At 48.8% G+C, this 12,860-nt stretch overlaps 5 protein-coding genes across 5 annotated transcripts; all 5 read right to left on the reverse strand.

Moving 5' to 3' along the window:
* Nucleotides 1-272: 272 nt before the first annotated feature.
* Nucleotides 273-2,274, reverse strand: N7466_002102 (cytochrome P450; the record flags this gene model as incomplete). Its single annotated transcript, XM_057161500.1, has 8 exons — nucleotides 273-432; nucleotides 507-667; nucleotides 723-833; nucleotides 897-1,226; nucleotides 1,289-1,501; nucleotides 1,567-1,828; nucleotides 1,909-1,969; nucleotides 2,040-2,274. 8 exons carry the CDS (start codon nucleotides 2,272-2,274, stop codon nucleotides 273-275), a joined length of 1,533 nt encoding a protein of 510 aa, XP_057024785.1.
* Nucleotides 2,275-3,329: 1,055 nt separating this feature from the next.
* N7466_002103 (inorganic phosphate transporter) lies at nucleotides 3,330-5,295 on the reverse strand (the record flags this gene model as incomplete). Its single annotated transcript, XM_057161501.1, has 3 exons — nucleotides 3,330-3,613; nucleotides 3,717-5,147; nucleotides 5,217-5,295. 3 exons carry the CDS (start codon nucleotides 5,293-5,295, stop codon nucleotides 3,330-3,332), a joined length of 1,794 nt encoding a protein of 597 aa, XP_057024786.1.
* Nucleotides 5,296-6,161: 866 nt separating this feature from the next.
* Nucleotides 6,162-7,393, reverse strand: N7466_002104 (DUF92 domain-containing protein; the record flags this gene model as incomplete). Its single annotated transcript, XM_057161502.1, has 3 exons — nucleotides 6,162-6,846; nucleotides 6,914-7,128; nucleotides 7,208-7,393. The coding sequence occupies 3 exons, from the start codon at nucleotides 7,391-7,393 to the stop codon at nucleotides 6,162-6,164; spliced, it is 1,086 nt and encodes a 361-aa protein (XP_057024787.1).
* A 436-nt stretch (nucleotides 7,394-7,829) lies between these two features.
* On the reverse strand, nucleotides 7,830-10,822 carry xlnR (putative C6 transcription factor; the record flags this gene model as incomplete). Its single annotated transcript, XM_057161503.1, has 3 exons — nucleotides 7,830-7,973; nucleotides 8,035-10,316; nucleotides 10,387-10,822. Coding segments are annotated over 3 exons (2,862 nt in total), but the record flags the coding sequence as incomplete, so codon positions are not given.
* A 989-nt stretch (nucleotides 10,823-11,811) lies between these two features.
* Nucleotides 11,812-12,189, reverse strand: N7466_002106 (uncharacterized protein; the record flags this gene model as incomplete). Its single annotated transcript, XM_057161504.1, has 1 exon — nucleotides 11,812-12,189. The coding sequence occupies one exon, from the start codon at nucleotides 12,187-12,189 to the stop codon at nucleotides 11,812-11,814; it is 378 nt and encodes a 125-aa protein (XP_057024789.1).
* Between the last annotated feature and the right edge of the window lie 671 nt (nucleotides 12,190-12,860).

The raw sequence follows: 12,860 nt of genomic DNA on the forward strand, positions 1-12,860 counted from the left end.
GTAGTACATACTAGTACATGCTCAATACTCACATGTGCAGGATAGGTATACACTTAGTACTCGAGATGGGTACCTACTCAGGAGTCAGTACTTATTAAGATGGGTATAATGTATAATACTCACGGGGAATTCATGTATTGAAAACAAAACACAGGTAAGTAGTAAAGGGGGAGATGATGAAAACAATTGAATTTGATAAACAATTTCCCTAAATTAAAGAGGCAATTTCAGCTCGATAACAAGCACTTGAGGTCAGAAAAATTGATCTCAAGTTACACCCTCAATGGCCTGGCATGAACCTTGACATTCGACTTGTTTATAGCGAATCCATGATCCAACCACTCCATACTATCCGCATCGGTCTTGTAGAGTGAAAGATCAAAGTCCGAGAAGAAAATTGCCAGGATCATGTATATCTCCATATAAGCAAGGCTATAACGAAAAGTCAGTCAGTTCAATACATTAGTAGCATATAAATGTGGCTATGAAGATATGAAGTCTCTTACTTGATCCCAGCACACGCGCGTGGACCCTTGGAAAACGAAACGTTCCAGCGCTCAAGCTCTCTGCCTTTCTCACCCGCCCATCGCTCGGGCTTGAATTTCTCCGGCTCGGGAAACAACTCTGCATTGTCATGAATGATTCGAATACTCATAGAGACGATCGACTAGAGATTTTTGTCAGCGAGTGTTTGAAAGATTTCTAGCCATAGCAGTACTTACGCCTCCCGGGATATGATTTCCTTGCACATTTGCTCCCTCTGGGGGGACCACTCGGGGCAAATTTCCTGGGACGGCGGTAGATAAACGGAGACTTTCTTTGACGACACAGGTCTGCCGAGTCTTTCTGTTAGCATGATTTGGAAAGGGGATGGGTACATGGTCTTTACAACTTACCAAGTAGGGGAGGGATTGAATATTCCTACAATCTAGACGACCGCCTTCCAATCGAGGAACTCCGTCAAGCTCGGCTTTAAGCTTCAACAACACCTCTTCATGTGTCAGAAGATAATAGGTTGCACAGGCCAGTGAGTACGCGGTCGTATCACTGCCAGCGAGAAGAAGTAGAAATGCCTCGTCCACCAGCTCAGTCATGTCAGGTACCTGGTAGCCCTTTTTGTCGTTTGGTTCAAGAAGCAGGTCAAACACGGTATCCCTACCATCATCTGTCTTGAATATCCCATTCCTGTGACGTGTCTTGACTTCATTGATCCATTTCTCGCATTGCTAGGTTAAATGAGTGTTAGACCTAGACCTCGAGACACACGTGGAATGAATCCGAGACGTACATTTCTAAAACTCTGGTAGCCTGGAGATAGTTTCTCGGCGTATTTCTCCGGTAGGCTAAGGGCAATCTTGCTGATGAATGAAAAATGCTTCGTGATTCCCAGGTTCTTGGTGAAAAGATCCATACTGGCCAAAAAGGGCGGGTAGATGTCATTCCCATCTTGAGCTGTCAGGTCTTGACTACGTCCAAATACAGCTCTTGAAATCACATCAACCTAGTAGAATGAATTGGTAAAAATTGGTATCTAGTGGCCTGGATGAAGGTGAATTGTTGGCTTACCGTAATGCATCGGTATAGCTTCTGGATATCCGTGATTTTACCCTGTCTGTATCGAACTCGAAGTATATTGGCCGCATTTTCCGCTGTGTCCTGTACAATAGGCATTGTTTTCTCCATAGCTTGCTTCGAAAACAGAGGATTGATGATGGTTCGCCGCAGTCGATGTTTGTGGGGGTCGCATATCCCAACTAGCGAATCGCTGATTCCCAGGTTTGAGTAGTAAAATGTGGGTTTCAGAAAGTTTGTCTGGGACTTGAAGACCCTGTTCTCAATCAGCTTTGAATGATTTTTTTTTTTTCTTTTTTTTTTTTCCAAATTCAAGGGTATCTTCTCGGTTCTTACTCTTTATAAAACTCGGGGTCGTTGACGTGGAGATGGTTTGGTGCAATGCGTACAATAGGTCCTGGAATTCTGTCAGCTCTTGATATTTTTCACTCCAAAAACTATATTCTTCCATATTTGAAAGCTCATACCATATTTCTGATGAAGCTTAGGGTAATATTTGACATAAGTTCCATCAAGGATAACATCGTGGTAAAACTCATACCACCGAGTCAGAGCCGCAATTCTAGGGCCCGGAAACTTGCTCAAAGGGTGCAAGTAGAGTCTGGAGACAACGAAGGCTGTAGCAGATATGACAGCTATAACACCAAGTATGGTCGGAGTGATGACCGTGTAAAGGTGCTGGACGGCATTTGTTAGACTCATCGCGTACAATAGCCCGCAAATGTAGGCAAGACTGGGAGTTTTCACTTTCAATGCTGCTAAAATGGCTCCAAAACGCGTTTCTCTTATGCAGAGAACAAGTCAAAAAAGTAAATTGTATCGTACTTTTAATCCCACCAATAAATTCCCCAGATTAGAAACTAACAGGGCCGGGCCGCCATTATTCAAGCGATCTGGCCGCTTCATCATGATTTGCCGTATTGTGGTTCATTTTGGTGTTATCTCCGTGGACAAGGAGCATGGGACATCTTTTCATTGGTAGGATTCAGAAAATCATGCAGCTCAGCAAGTAGTGCCGTTGGCGGCGCCGCTAAGAGAACACGGCCTCTATGAGTTGCTCAGGCGACAAAGGTCATTCTTTCAAATATTACTCCAGTGCTCCATTCAAGTTGGAGTTCTTGAAGAACTTAATATAGTTCAAAGCAAAAGCAATGATTGGGTCAATTCATGTAATAACTTCGACATTTTGAGACAAATGGCGGAGCTGAATCCTCCTAAGGTTGCCAACTGACAATATAGTGGATAACACAGTATTTGCGGGGTATTGAGCTAAGATGTCTTGTACATACCATGCTTAAGTGGCCATTTGTAGTATCAATTCCCACATTTGAACATTTAGATATAATCAATGATTTATGGCGGAATACGCGGCACTTTCTCCTAGGTACCTCATGTCATGTATGCCCTTTGCTTATGTGTGAATTCATCAGTGCTTTAAGAAGTCCCGAGGTCTAGACTGTTTGAAACGATCGTTCGCTTAAAAACTCCCCTCCTTTCTAGCCTTGGCAAGTCCGACATATGTAAGATTTCTACCTCCAGTTGTCGTTTCAAATGTTCCTGGGCTTTGGAATTTTCCTCTAAGAATTGATAGCTACATACATGTAGCGATTTGATTCTGACCTAATCAATCTCAAATTTGCCAAGGCATAATAAAATCACATAGTATTTTCTTACTATGACGATCAAAAGTCTCCAGTCTATAAAATTATGATTACAGCTTTTGGCCAATAAAGCCAATAGTGAGAGCCGACTCCCGCCTAAAAGTGTGGGGCATTGAGGAAGAGACCCATGAGACATCCACCCAAGGTACCAGCAATAGGAATCGTCATTAACCAAGCCAGCGCCAGAAGACCAACACGCTGGAAGTTGACAGCCTTGAGGGAACCGTTGCACAAACCAACACCGACAGTGGCACCGGTGATACACATGGATGTTGAGACGGGGAGGGAGTATTGTGAGAAGACAAGAACGGTGAGAGCAGCGCCCATCTCCATGGAAGAGCCTCGACTGGGGGAGTGGTAGGTGATCTTGTTTCCCATGACTAAAGCACAAATTAGTATTAGTTTTGCATTCAAACATACACGAGTAAACTGAGATAGGGGAGGGGGGGGGGGGGGGGGGGGGGGGGGGGAGGAGACGCTTACCCTTCATAATGTTGTATCCGTAGGTGATCAGGCCAATTGAGATACACAGCGCCAGGACAGCAAGCTGCCAGACCGGGACAGTGGCTTTAGCAGCGGCAGGATCGCCGGTGGACCAGGCAGCGTAAATGGCAGCCCAGGGACCAACGGAGTTACCGATATCGTTGGCACCGTGTGCAAAGGATGCAGTGCAGGCAGTGAGGACCTGAATAAAGGAGTAGGTGTGCTCGACTTCGTTGGGATATTTCTCGGCAGCAGCGTAGACGCGCTTCATCCGCTCGCCTTCAGGTGTGCCGGCAATACCACTCTGGGCACTGTGGATATCGTAGTGGGCACCGTAAAGCAGACCGCAGACAATAGTGGGAGGAATGCGCTTGACCATGATCCAAATGTTGCGGAGCTCGTAGATCTCACCGGGTCCCATGGGGTTATCTTGGAGGAAGCGCATAGCCCAGCCGAGAGGACCACGGCTCTGCAGGAGCTTCGCACGGTGTCTGGCTTCAGACGCGGCCATGACCTCTTTGTAGCTGGGCTGGTTGGCTTCGACCTCCACGATGTTCTTCTCTGTGTCCTCAGCTGGCGAGGTAGAAGTGTGCGCATCCTTGTCGATGGAGCCAGCGTGGTGGGAGGACGCCTCATCCTCGTATTCGTCTTGCACAACGGCGTAGTTGGGGACCTTGGCCTCCTCACCGTCGGTGGGGGTAGCGCGGTTGAGTAGCAAGGGGCCCATGAAAACCATATACCACTTGACGGAGTGGTCCTTCTTAATCACCTTTGCGTGGACGTAAGGAACAAAGAACAGGGCAGAAAGAACACAGACACCAGCACCGCAGCCCATAGTCACGGCGACGATGTAGGAGATGGGCTTCTTGCTCAGGCCCAGGTTTGGTGAGCCCTTGTAGACAATCGACAGGGTGCAGATGGTGGCAGCGACGAGGAACCAGAAGGGCGAACTGTAGACAGCCCATGGCACGGGGTTGCGACGCATGTGCACGATCACCTTGATGAGCATGAAGATGATTGCTCCAAAGCAGCCTGAGATGACAGGGGCCATTCCAAGACCAGCAAAGATAGCGCCCAGACCCTTTCCGCCGTTCCATCCCCACTGCACCTCGGAGGCACCAACTGTTGCAACACCCACACCTGCTACGGCCGAGATCAAGGAGTAGGTTGAGGAGACGTGAGCCGAGTGGCGAGTGCACCACATCACCCAAGAGGAGGCCGCGGCCAGGGCACAAGTGAAAGCCATCATCTGCACACCGGCATTACCACCGAACGCACTGATGGGGATGATGCCGTTCTTGATCGTCTCTGCTGTCCGGGATCCGACGGTGACGGCGCCTAGGAACTCGAAGATGGTACCGAGGACCATTGCCTGTCGATACGAGATGGATCTCGAAGAGACACTGGTTGCCCACGAGTTGGCCACATCGTCTTTAAAGGGAGGGGAAGTTAGAGACTGTCAAGAATGATCCAAAATCATTGATCTGGTTGTATACTTACTTGCACCGTTGTTGAAGGCATCCAACATGGCAAACAGAGTGCCGATGGCGAAGATATAATCATACTGATGAAGATACATCTTGACTTGATAAGGCAGCCAAGGCTGTTCCTAGGGAATGTCTTGAGATTGATCTGTTGATTGATACAAACGAAAGCAGCGGGCATTGGAGTGCGTCGAGAACCGTCCTTTATATACAGAATAAGATTCAAATGTGATATTGCGCCCCATCGCTTGCCACCGAGAACTCATGCTCCAAAATAAACCACCTCTCGTGAACCGAATGTCACCTTCAACCACCCATTTCCATCGATATCAGACACACGTGGGCTGGCGACTCGCAGTACGGGCAGCAGCTCTCGCTTCCAGCTCGACTTGGCAGCATCTAGTCAAAGTCAGAACGTGGTGGCTGTTTCTAGGCACCGGGTCGCTTCTTGGTAAATTTGAAATATCACGCAATGAAATTACAGCCAAGATGGAAGGCGAGCCTTTTTCATATGGCAATGGTTGAAAAGCAACATTGGCGAACCTTGGCGGAACCTTGGCGGTGCTATATTTCTTCGGCCTTTATACTTCGTCCGGGCTCGTGTGAGTCTTGGCGGATTCGGGGGCGCTGGGACCACCGCTTCCTATGGAAATGCGGCTTGTCCCCACGTGGGTATAAGGAGAGGTTCTCGTTTACTCTGAACTGGAGATTTCTGGAGATTTCTGGACTTTCTGGAAAAGTCCGAGACCTCATGTCCGCTGTTCTTGGCAAAGAATATAGGATTATGTAACCAGTTGACCTCGATCTCACTATTCACTAGGTTAGTCATTTCGATCGTGTCATGCATGAGAAGAATCCGAAACCGAAACACTCCATATTCCACAATTACATCTCAAACCAATATATGCATGCCCATGTGGCAGAGCTTCAACACTAGCCCATTTGCTCGCGGAACTCATACTTAAACCAACAAGCTCTGTAGATCAACATTCCACGTCCACTGCGCAATGCCCATCGCGCCCACACTCATCAGCACAGCCATGAGGAGATTCACTCCATTATTATCCAACCAATCATGTCCACTTTCCACACGTCGGCTCTCGTGACTATCATCATGGCCAGGCTGCGTACCCACAGACGTACTTGTCGCACGTGCACCACGCAGGGTAGCCGTATTCGCGACGGTTTCTAGCCCCTTGAGCTGAGAGCTACCAGTCGACTCACCAGACTTGGGCTGGTGTGAAATACCGCTCGGTTGCGTCGACCCGGGGTGAATAAGGACCTTTCGACCACCATCCCCTTCCACAACCTTGCCACTTCGCTTATCCACCACACTGGCTTGCAACAATCCACCGAGGACACTATCTAACACACTTCCCATCAGACCCCAGAATGAGATAGCAACGATCCACAGCGCACGATCTTGAAGTCCCGATCGCTCGGCACAGAAAGGAAGGGAGATGGCAGATGTCAGGGCGATGGTGAAAGAACCCAGTAGACCAGCCCCCAATCCAGTTGCTGTCACACCACCATTGGTACCTGGTGGCACTTCACGCAGGTTGAGCGAGGTTATCAGACGGGGCTTGGATTTGGAGAGGATTCCCAGTTCGGAAGAGAAGGTATCGGCAGCGACAGCGGCGTAGTTTCTATTTTTGGGGGTTTGTGTAAGCTGGGTGTACTAAACAATGTCAAGTCAACGGGGGGTTCACGTACGCTACGATCCCGACCATCAGGATATCCGCTGCATTGTGTCCAAAAGAAAAGCATGAATCACTGGATGAGCCTCTCGAGATAACGTATGCGTGGGCGACACTCAAAACGGTAGCCACGGCAGAGTTGGCGAGCACCTGGATGTGATTGCGTGCGCCTTCGCCGCCCTCTGTACCGGTCGCAGACAGGGTCAAGCGGGCCTTGATGTCATGTTTAACCTAATGGGAAGAAGATTTATCTCGTCAGACTCCGGCATAGACTCTGGACTTGTGTTTCTTGCATCATTTCTTAACATACCTTGGTCGCCTTTGTGCCCCCGAAATAAAACACAGCGAGCAATGCAACGGGTGTGTACCATGGGTGCAAGGCGTGCGCAGTAGCCGACACGCCCGCGACGACGAGGCCGAATGGAGTGAGTGATTTTTTGGACCAGGCGCGGTAGACGAGACCCGCAACTAGTGCGATACCGTAAACGGCCTTCATGGTGATGTGGGGGAGAGGTTGGAGGTGGGAAACTTTCTCGGGATCTGGACTCGTGTTTTGACGATCGGGGATTGCGGGAGCTTAAGTGGGGCCTGGAGTACAATCAATAGCGGAACAATACCAAGCGGGGACAACCTGTCATTTACAAAGAGAGAAGCAGAAACAGAGTTGACCGTCAAAAAGCATATCAATTGATCCAAAAGTAATAGGGTATTCCACATCTGCCGGTTTCGAAATGGTCAAGAGGCTGTTGCGCTCCAGTACGCCCCGGGGTATGTCCAATGCTTAACAAATAACAATAATGTACACTAGTAACCATATGACAAGAACAGGTCTCGTTCTCTTATGACCTAACATTCCATTCCCCAAAAATGATAGCATAAAAAATGGTATATTGATATGACCAATACCAAATAGATCAGATGGAGAAATGGGCTCAAAGAGCAAGACCACTTCCATCTCCACTCCACCGATACAACGCCAATACTTCACGTCTCCGTTGTTGTTGCTCACCCGAGTCTTCAGGAACACGGCCACGGACCTGGGCAAGAGCTGAGCGCATCACCTTGCGGAAGGTTCTCTGTAGGCAAAAAAGTTAGTACAGTTTCCAGGACGATTTCTGTAGATGGAGGGGAACGCACCTGATACTCCGTATTCAAAGTAACAACGCATGCTTCGTGTGCACGCACGATTGTCTCACAGGCTTTGACAACACTGGGACTAGCATCTCCTGCTAGCTTATCTGCGGTCAAGAGCAGAAGGAAACTGCCTTGCAGGAGATATATACCAAAGAAGAAAGGCATGAAACTCAAATCTGGATCGTATTCCAGGATATCAGAGGCCGCCTCGGCCGCACTGACGGCATGGCCCATGGTCGATATAAAGGAATCGGAGGAAATCCAGAGATCATTGTCATCGAGGAGGTTGATTGGATCCCACTTGTCCGCCACTAAAATGTGAAGGACATGCATTATATGGGTCCCATAGGCAACAACCATTTTGGTATGAACGACAGACTCGTTGAAGGATCCAACGGTGCTACTTGAGCGGCCAGATGGACTGAGATGGTTAGGATGACTCCCCTCCATAGCTATGTCATTGTCTCCGGCTCCCATAGCGATCGGACTGGTATATCGGGCTTCAAACTCCTTCAAGCTCTGAGCATACACGTCCAGTTGGCGAGTGATCTCCATGGCTTGGCTCTCCCATTCACCACTATTGCGGAAATGAAGGCCAAACCGGGGATGGTTTCGAGCATGGTGCAAATCCACAATCTCACCGAGGATACTCATCAAGGGCAAGAAGTAGCCAAACATACTATGGCTAGTACATTCAAAGGCCGGACCGGCTCGTCGATAGCTGGCAGTCGAGAAATCACCCGCCTGCCAAAGATCGTCGTTCATGGGCTGTAGTAAACCTTCGCACTCTTTATCCAGAAAAGTCAAAGGTCGATTATAGCAAAGCGACAAATGGCGATCCATCACGTATAGCAACCACCAAATACGCCGACGCTCTTCGCGCTCTTCCTCTGTGAGGTTCACCTGGGAGCTTCCTGGGCCGTGGCCTAAGGAATTGAAGATTGACGCCGATTGTCTTTTGTTCCCATTCAAGTCCATTTCTGACTCCCCTTCTAGGTCTCCATCTTGACGAGATGTGTTGGGTGGCAATTCCCGACCGAGTTTGAGCTCCCGTGCAAGAGACCAAGCAGCAGTCCACCAGCGCATGCTAGCTGCTTTGTACTCGCTGGCTGAAACTACAGTAGCCAAATGGACGTAAGTAGCAACGTCATCCACGGCACATGTTGCACTACTTTGAGCACCCAACTGATCCATCGAGACGCCAAATCCACCGAGGGCCACGCCGTTTATTACCATGTTCGCTGCGTAGTTTGGAGATGCTTCTCCAGTGGCAGGTCCATGGATAAGCGGTCGAAGCAAACCAACAGATAATTCAAGCAACTTTTGACAGACCCGTCCTCGAGCTGAAGGAGGTGAAGTCAAAAAGGCAGCCTCACTTGTCTGCGCTGCCACCCAGAGCATGCTAGCCAGAAGACCTGGGCTACACACCCTTGGTTTTGTGGGATGGAGGAAAGAGTGTTTGCGGAAAACGAAACCAACGACGTATGGTGACAACGGTGAAAGATGAGATGAAGATGAACTTGTAAAGTAAACATCCAGAAGGTCGCACGCGAGGGATTGTGGAATTATAGAAGCGATATGGGGAAGGACGGGCTGTAACACGGGGTATCTTAATGAGCCTGGAAATTGAGAGATGCTAAACGACGGAAAGTTGGCGGGAGATGGTGACGGGAGAGGAAGCCAGCTGGGAGATTGTGCTGGTGGAGTAAATCCCAAAAATGTGGCGGGCGGGTTTTCTGTAGAGGATCCGATACGAAATTGATTGATTGACGAATTGCTCTCATGGTTGTTCATCACTGGATATGGAGCATCGTTGTAGCCCGATCCAAATCCGTGGTGTAGCATCGCAGGTGGTGACCGGGGATTTCCATTAGGATGCTGCATCATCTGCAAGGAGCGAAGATCGGATACAGACATTGGCGGGCGATTTGACTCAGCTGCATGTCCATAGTTTAGGGACATTCCGTCAATGTTTGTCCCTAGAGGCTCTGAATGTACTGGCGGAGCATGTGGGTTTTGCTGCATCCTCTCCATCCCCGTGATGCTAGAATTGCGCATATGTGATTGCGCCGACTCGGGTAATGAGCGAGCATTTGCGACGTTGAAAGTCGTGCTGTAGGTGTCATTATTGTCGTGGGGTGACTGAGCGGGTGGAGAGTTGTCTTGGGCGGTTGTGCTGTCCGTGATGATTCTTTCGCCATTGGCAGCGGCCACCGCAAGGTCTTTTTTCGAAGCTTTCCCACGTTTTTTACGTTCTCGTGCATACTCGCAGCTGAGTCCAAATTCTAGGCAGTATTAGTGTTTACATTCTGGACCCGGACCTTGAAGAGGAAAAAAAGAGAGAGATAAAAGTACCGGTGCAGTGAGAGCAAGGTTGTTGTCCGTCACATTTGGTGCGCAGCTGGTTGCATTGGTCGCAAGCGCGACTTATTCGCCGACGCACCGGCGTGGAAGATGAACCTTTGCGAATTGCCGACCGAGCTTCGGCCAACATATCTCGCTGCTGCAAAGAAGTGTTCCCACTAGACTGAGCGCCAATTTTTTCATGATAGGACGGAGGTGGGGATCGCGATGGTTCGATATCGAGGTGACTGCGCGCAGGATCGATTGGAGGATTTGTCGGGCCAGCTTGTCGGGCCAGCTGTAGCTGCTCTAGCGCATACTGGGACCCTTCCGCGAGTGTATCCAACCCGGGGGTTTGAGACTGAGACATTCGGGCGGGTTGCGATCGGGACGAGAAGGGGGAATAGAAATCGGCAAACGATTGAAGGGAGGATGTCGACATGCTTCTCTATGATGTTTAGACTTTCGGCGACATCAAGCTGGCCGAGTCACAGCGAGATGGCAATGTCGATCCCTAGCCAAGACGCCACAGAGATTCAGACGAAACAAATTGGGGGGAAGCCAAGAATCGTTAGTATACGAGTGGCATGGCCAAAGACAATGGCCCATACGGAGAAGTTTTCTCTTTCTCCGGATCCAAGTGCCGAAAGCTCAGTAAGTGGAGCGAGGGGAATTGCGCAAGGAACGAAGAGGGGGAAATCTGAAAATCTGGGGAGGCGGGGAAAAGGCACGTGGTGAACGGATTCGACGTTCCAGGTATGATTAGACGAGCTGGTATATCCCACTTCCCCATAGACCCTTTTTTTTCCTCGCTGGTTTTTTTCATGCATTTACCCCGTGTCGGTTAAAGATCAGGCGGGAGTTTCCTAGGGTCGCATGCATAGATGCACGGTTGTTCGTAAATCCCGGGAAATTTTACCGAAAGAACGGGAAAGAAGCAAAGCCGTATAAACTGGGGCAACCAAGGTGGATTTCTTTTTTAGTTCTTCCACCCGTCGACCTGGACCCTTTTCCGCCTATGACAGCCGAACTAGTGAGCCTTAAGCGAAGTTGATTATAGAAGGATTCGTATGATTATTCGAGGGGAAATTCGGAGCTCCCTGAACATTGAACCTATTAAATTCAACCGGGACTTCTTCGGAGGGTATACAAGTCAAATTAAATAATAATAAAAGAGAGCGCGAAGGATGCAGTTCAGCTGACATACCATGCATGTTCTTGTGCTTGCATCGCGATCAACAGGTACATCGTCACGTGCATTCCCCTTTATTAAGATCGACCTCGGGATCTGGTCCACCGCAACTTCTACTACATCAACAACTAGTCGTCGGCATACCCATGATGTTTCCAAGCCATTCATCATCTCCCAAATCCATAGTCTAGATCCATACCGTCTGATCTAGATCTGACACATTGTCTTGATAGTTTGTATCAAGTTTAGTACTCCGGCCCGATCGGGGTCTCCACATCCTGCGCTTGAGAAGCCTTGTTCCACCGAGTTTCGGCCCACATCTGGCACTTGGTAAAAAGCTTGGATAAATACATGAGTAAATGGTCGTCACACTGGAGTTCGGGATCCTTGCTACTCAGATTGAAGAAATTATACTTACCAAGCTGAAGGAGATCTGGGGAGAACGAAGACCTTAACTCATGCAGCTTTCTTCGTAACGTCTTAATATAGACATCTGGAGCAAGTGGAGAACCGAAGCTGCTGGAGCCTGGGATTGCCCCAATAGTATGCGCAATGTAGTCTGTCTCATCATCAAGTGCTGCTGGCGGGTATCGTCCACTCTGTGCTTCAACAACTGCAAGCATACTTAAAATACAAACAACTGATCCGAGCACAATCCGTTTAGTGCAATCACTCAAGCAAACATTTGAAGCGCCTCTTCTATCTGAGGTGCCCACTGTAAAGCATCCTGACGTCCAAGGTGGGACAAGACATTTACTGCAGTCATGAATTAGTATATATTCCAAAGCACCAAATCAAGAACGTAACTCACCAAGCTGCACAAGAAGATCATACTAGTACGCACTTGGAGCTCAAAACAAAGCACGCCAGTACTGCCCGTTGTCTCCCCAATAAGCCACAGATTGTCTTATTTTCGGGATTCTGGTCAGTTTCTTCTTCTCGTCCCTGTGTCATAGTCATGATGACTTGCACGTCTGGTGATGATGGCTTGGACAAGCGTAGATCATAGACTAGCGAGATGGCAAGCATCATAAGGCGAGGGATGAGATCTGCCCAGCCAAGAAAAGCTTCGCTACTCCATGCTAGACAAGTAAGTATTTAACTGCACATGTGGCCTTCGACCAAAGCAGATTTGAAAAGTATGTAGGCGCTTTAGCTCTTCGGCTTGAATCAACCTTAGTCGAGGCTAGTGGAATTGGCCTTTCCGAATTCCGGTCGCGATTATGACCAAGCGGCCCAAGCGCTCAACATTTGAAGAAATTACTTTGACGCTAAAGGTCCGACAGATCACGCC

The sequence above is a fragment of the Penicillium verhagenii genome (assembly GCF_028828195.1).
Source record: "Penicillium verhagenii strain IBT 33310 chromosome Unknown utg000003l_segment0_segment0, whole genome shotgun sequence".
Taxonomy (NCBI): domain Eukaryota; kingdom Fungi; phylum Ascomycota; class Eurotiomycetes; order Eurotiales; family Aspergillaceae; genus Penicillium; species Penicillium verhagenii.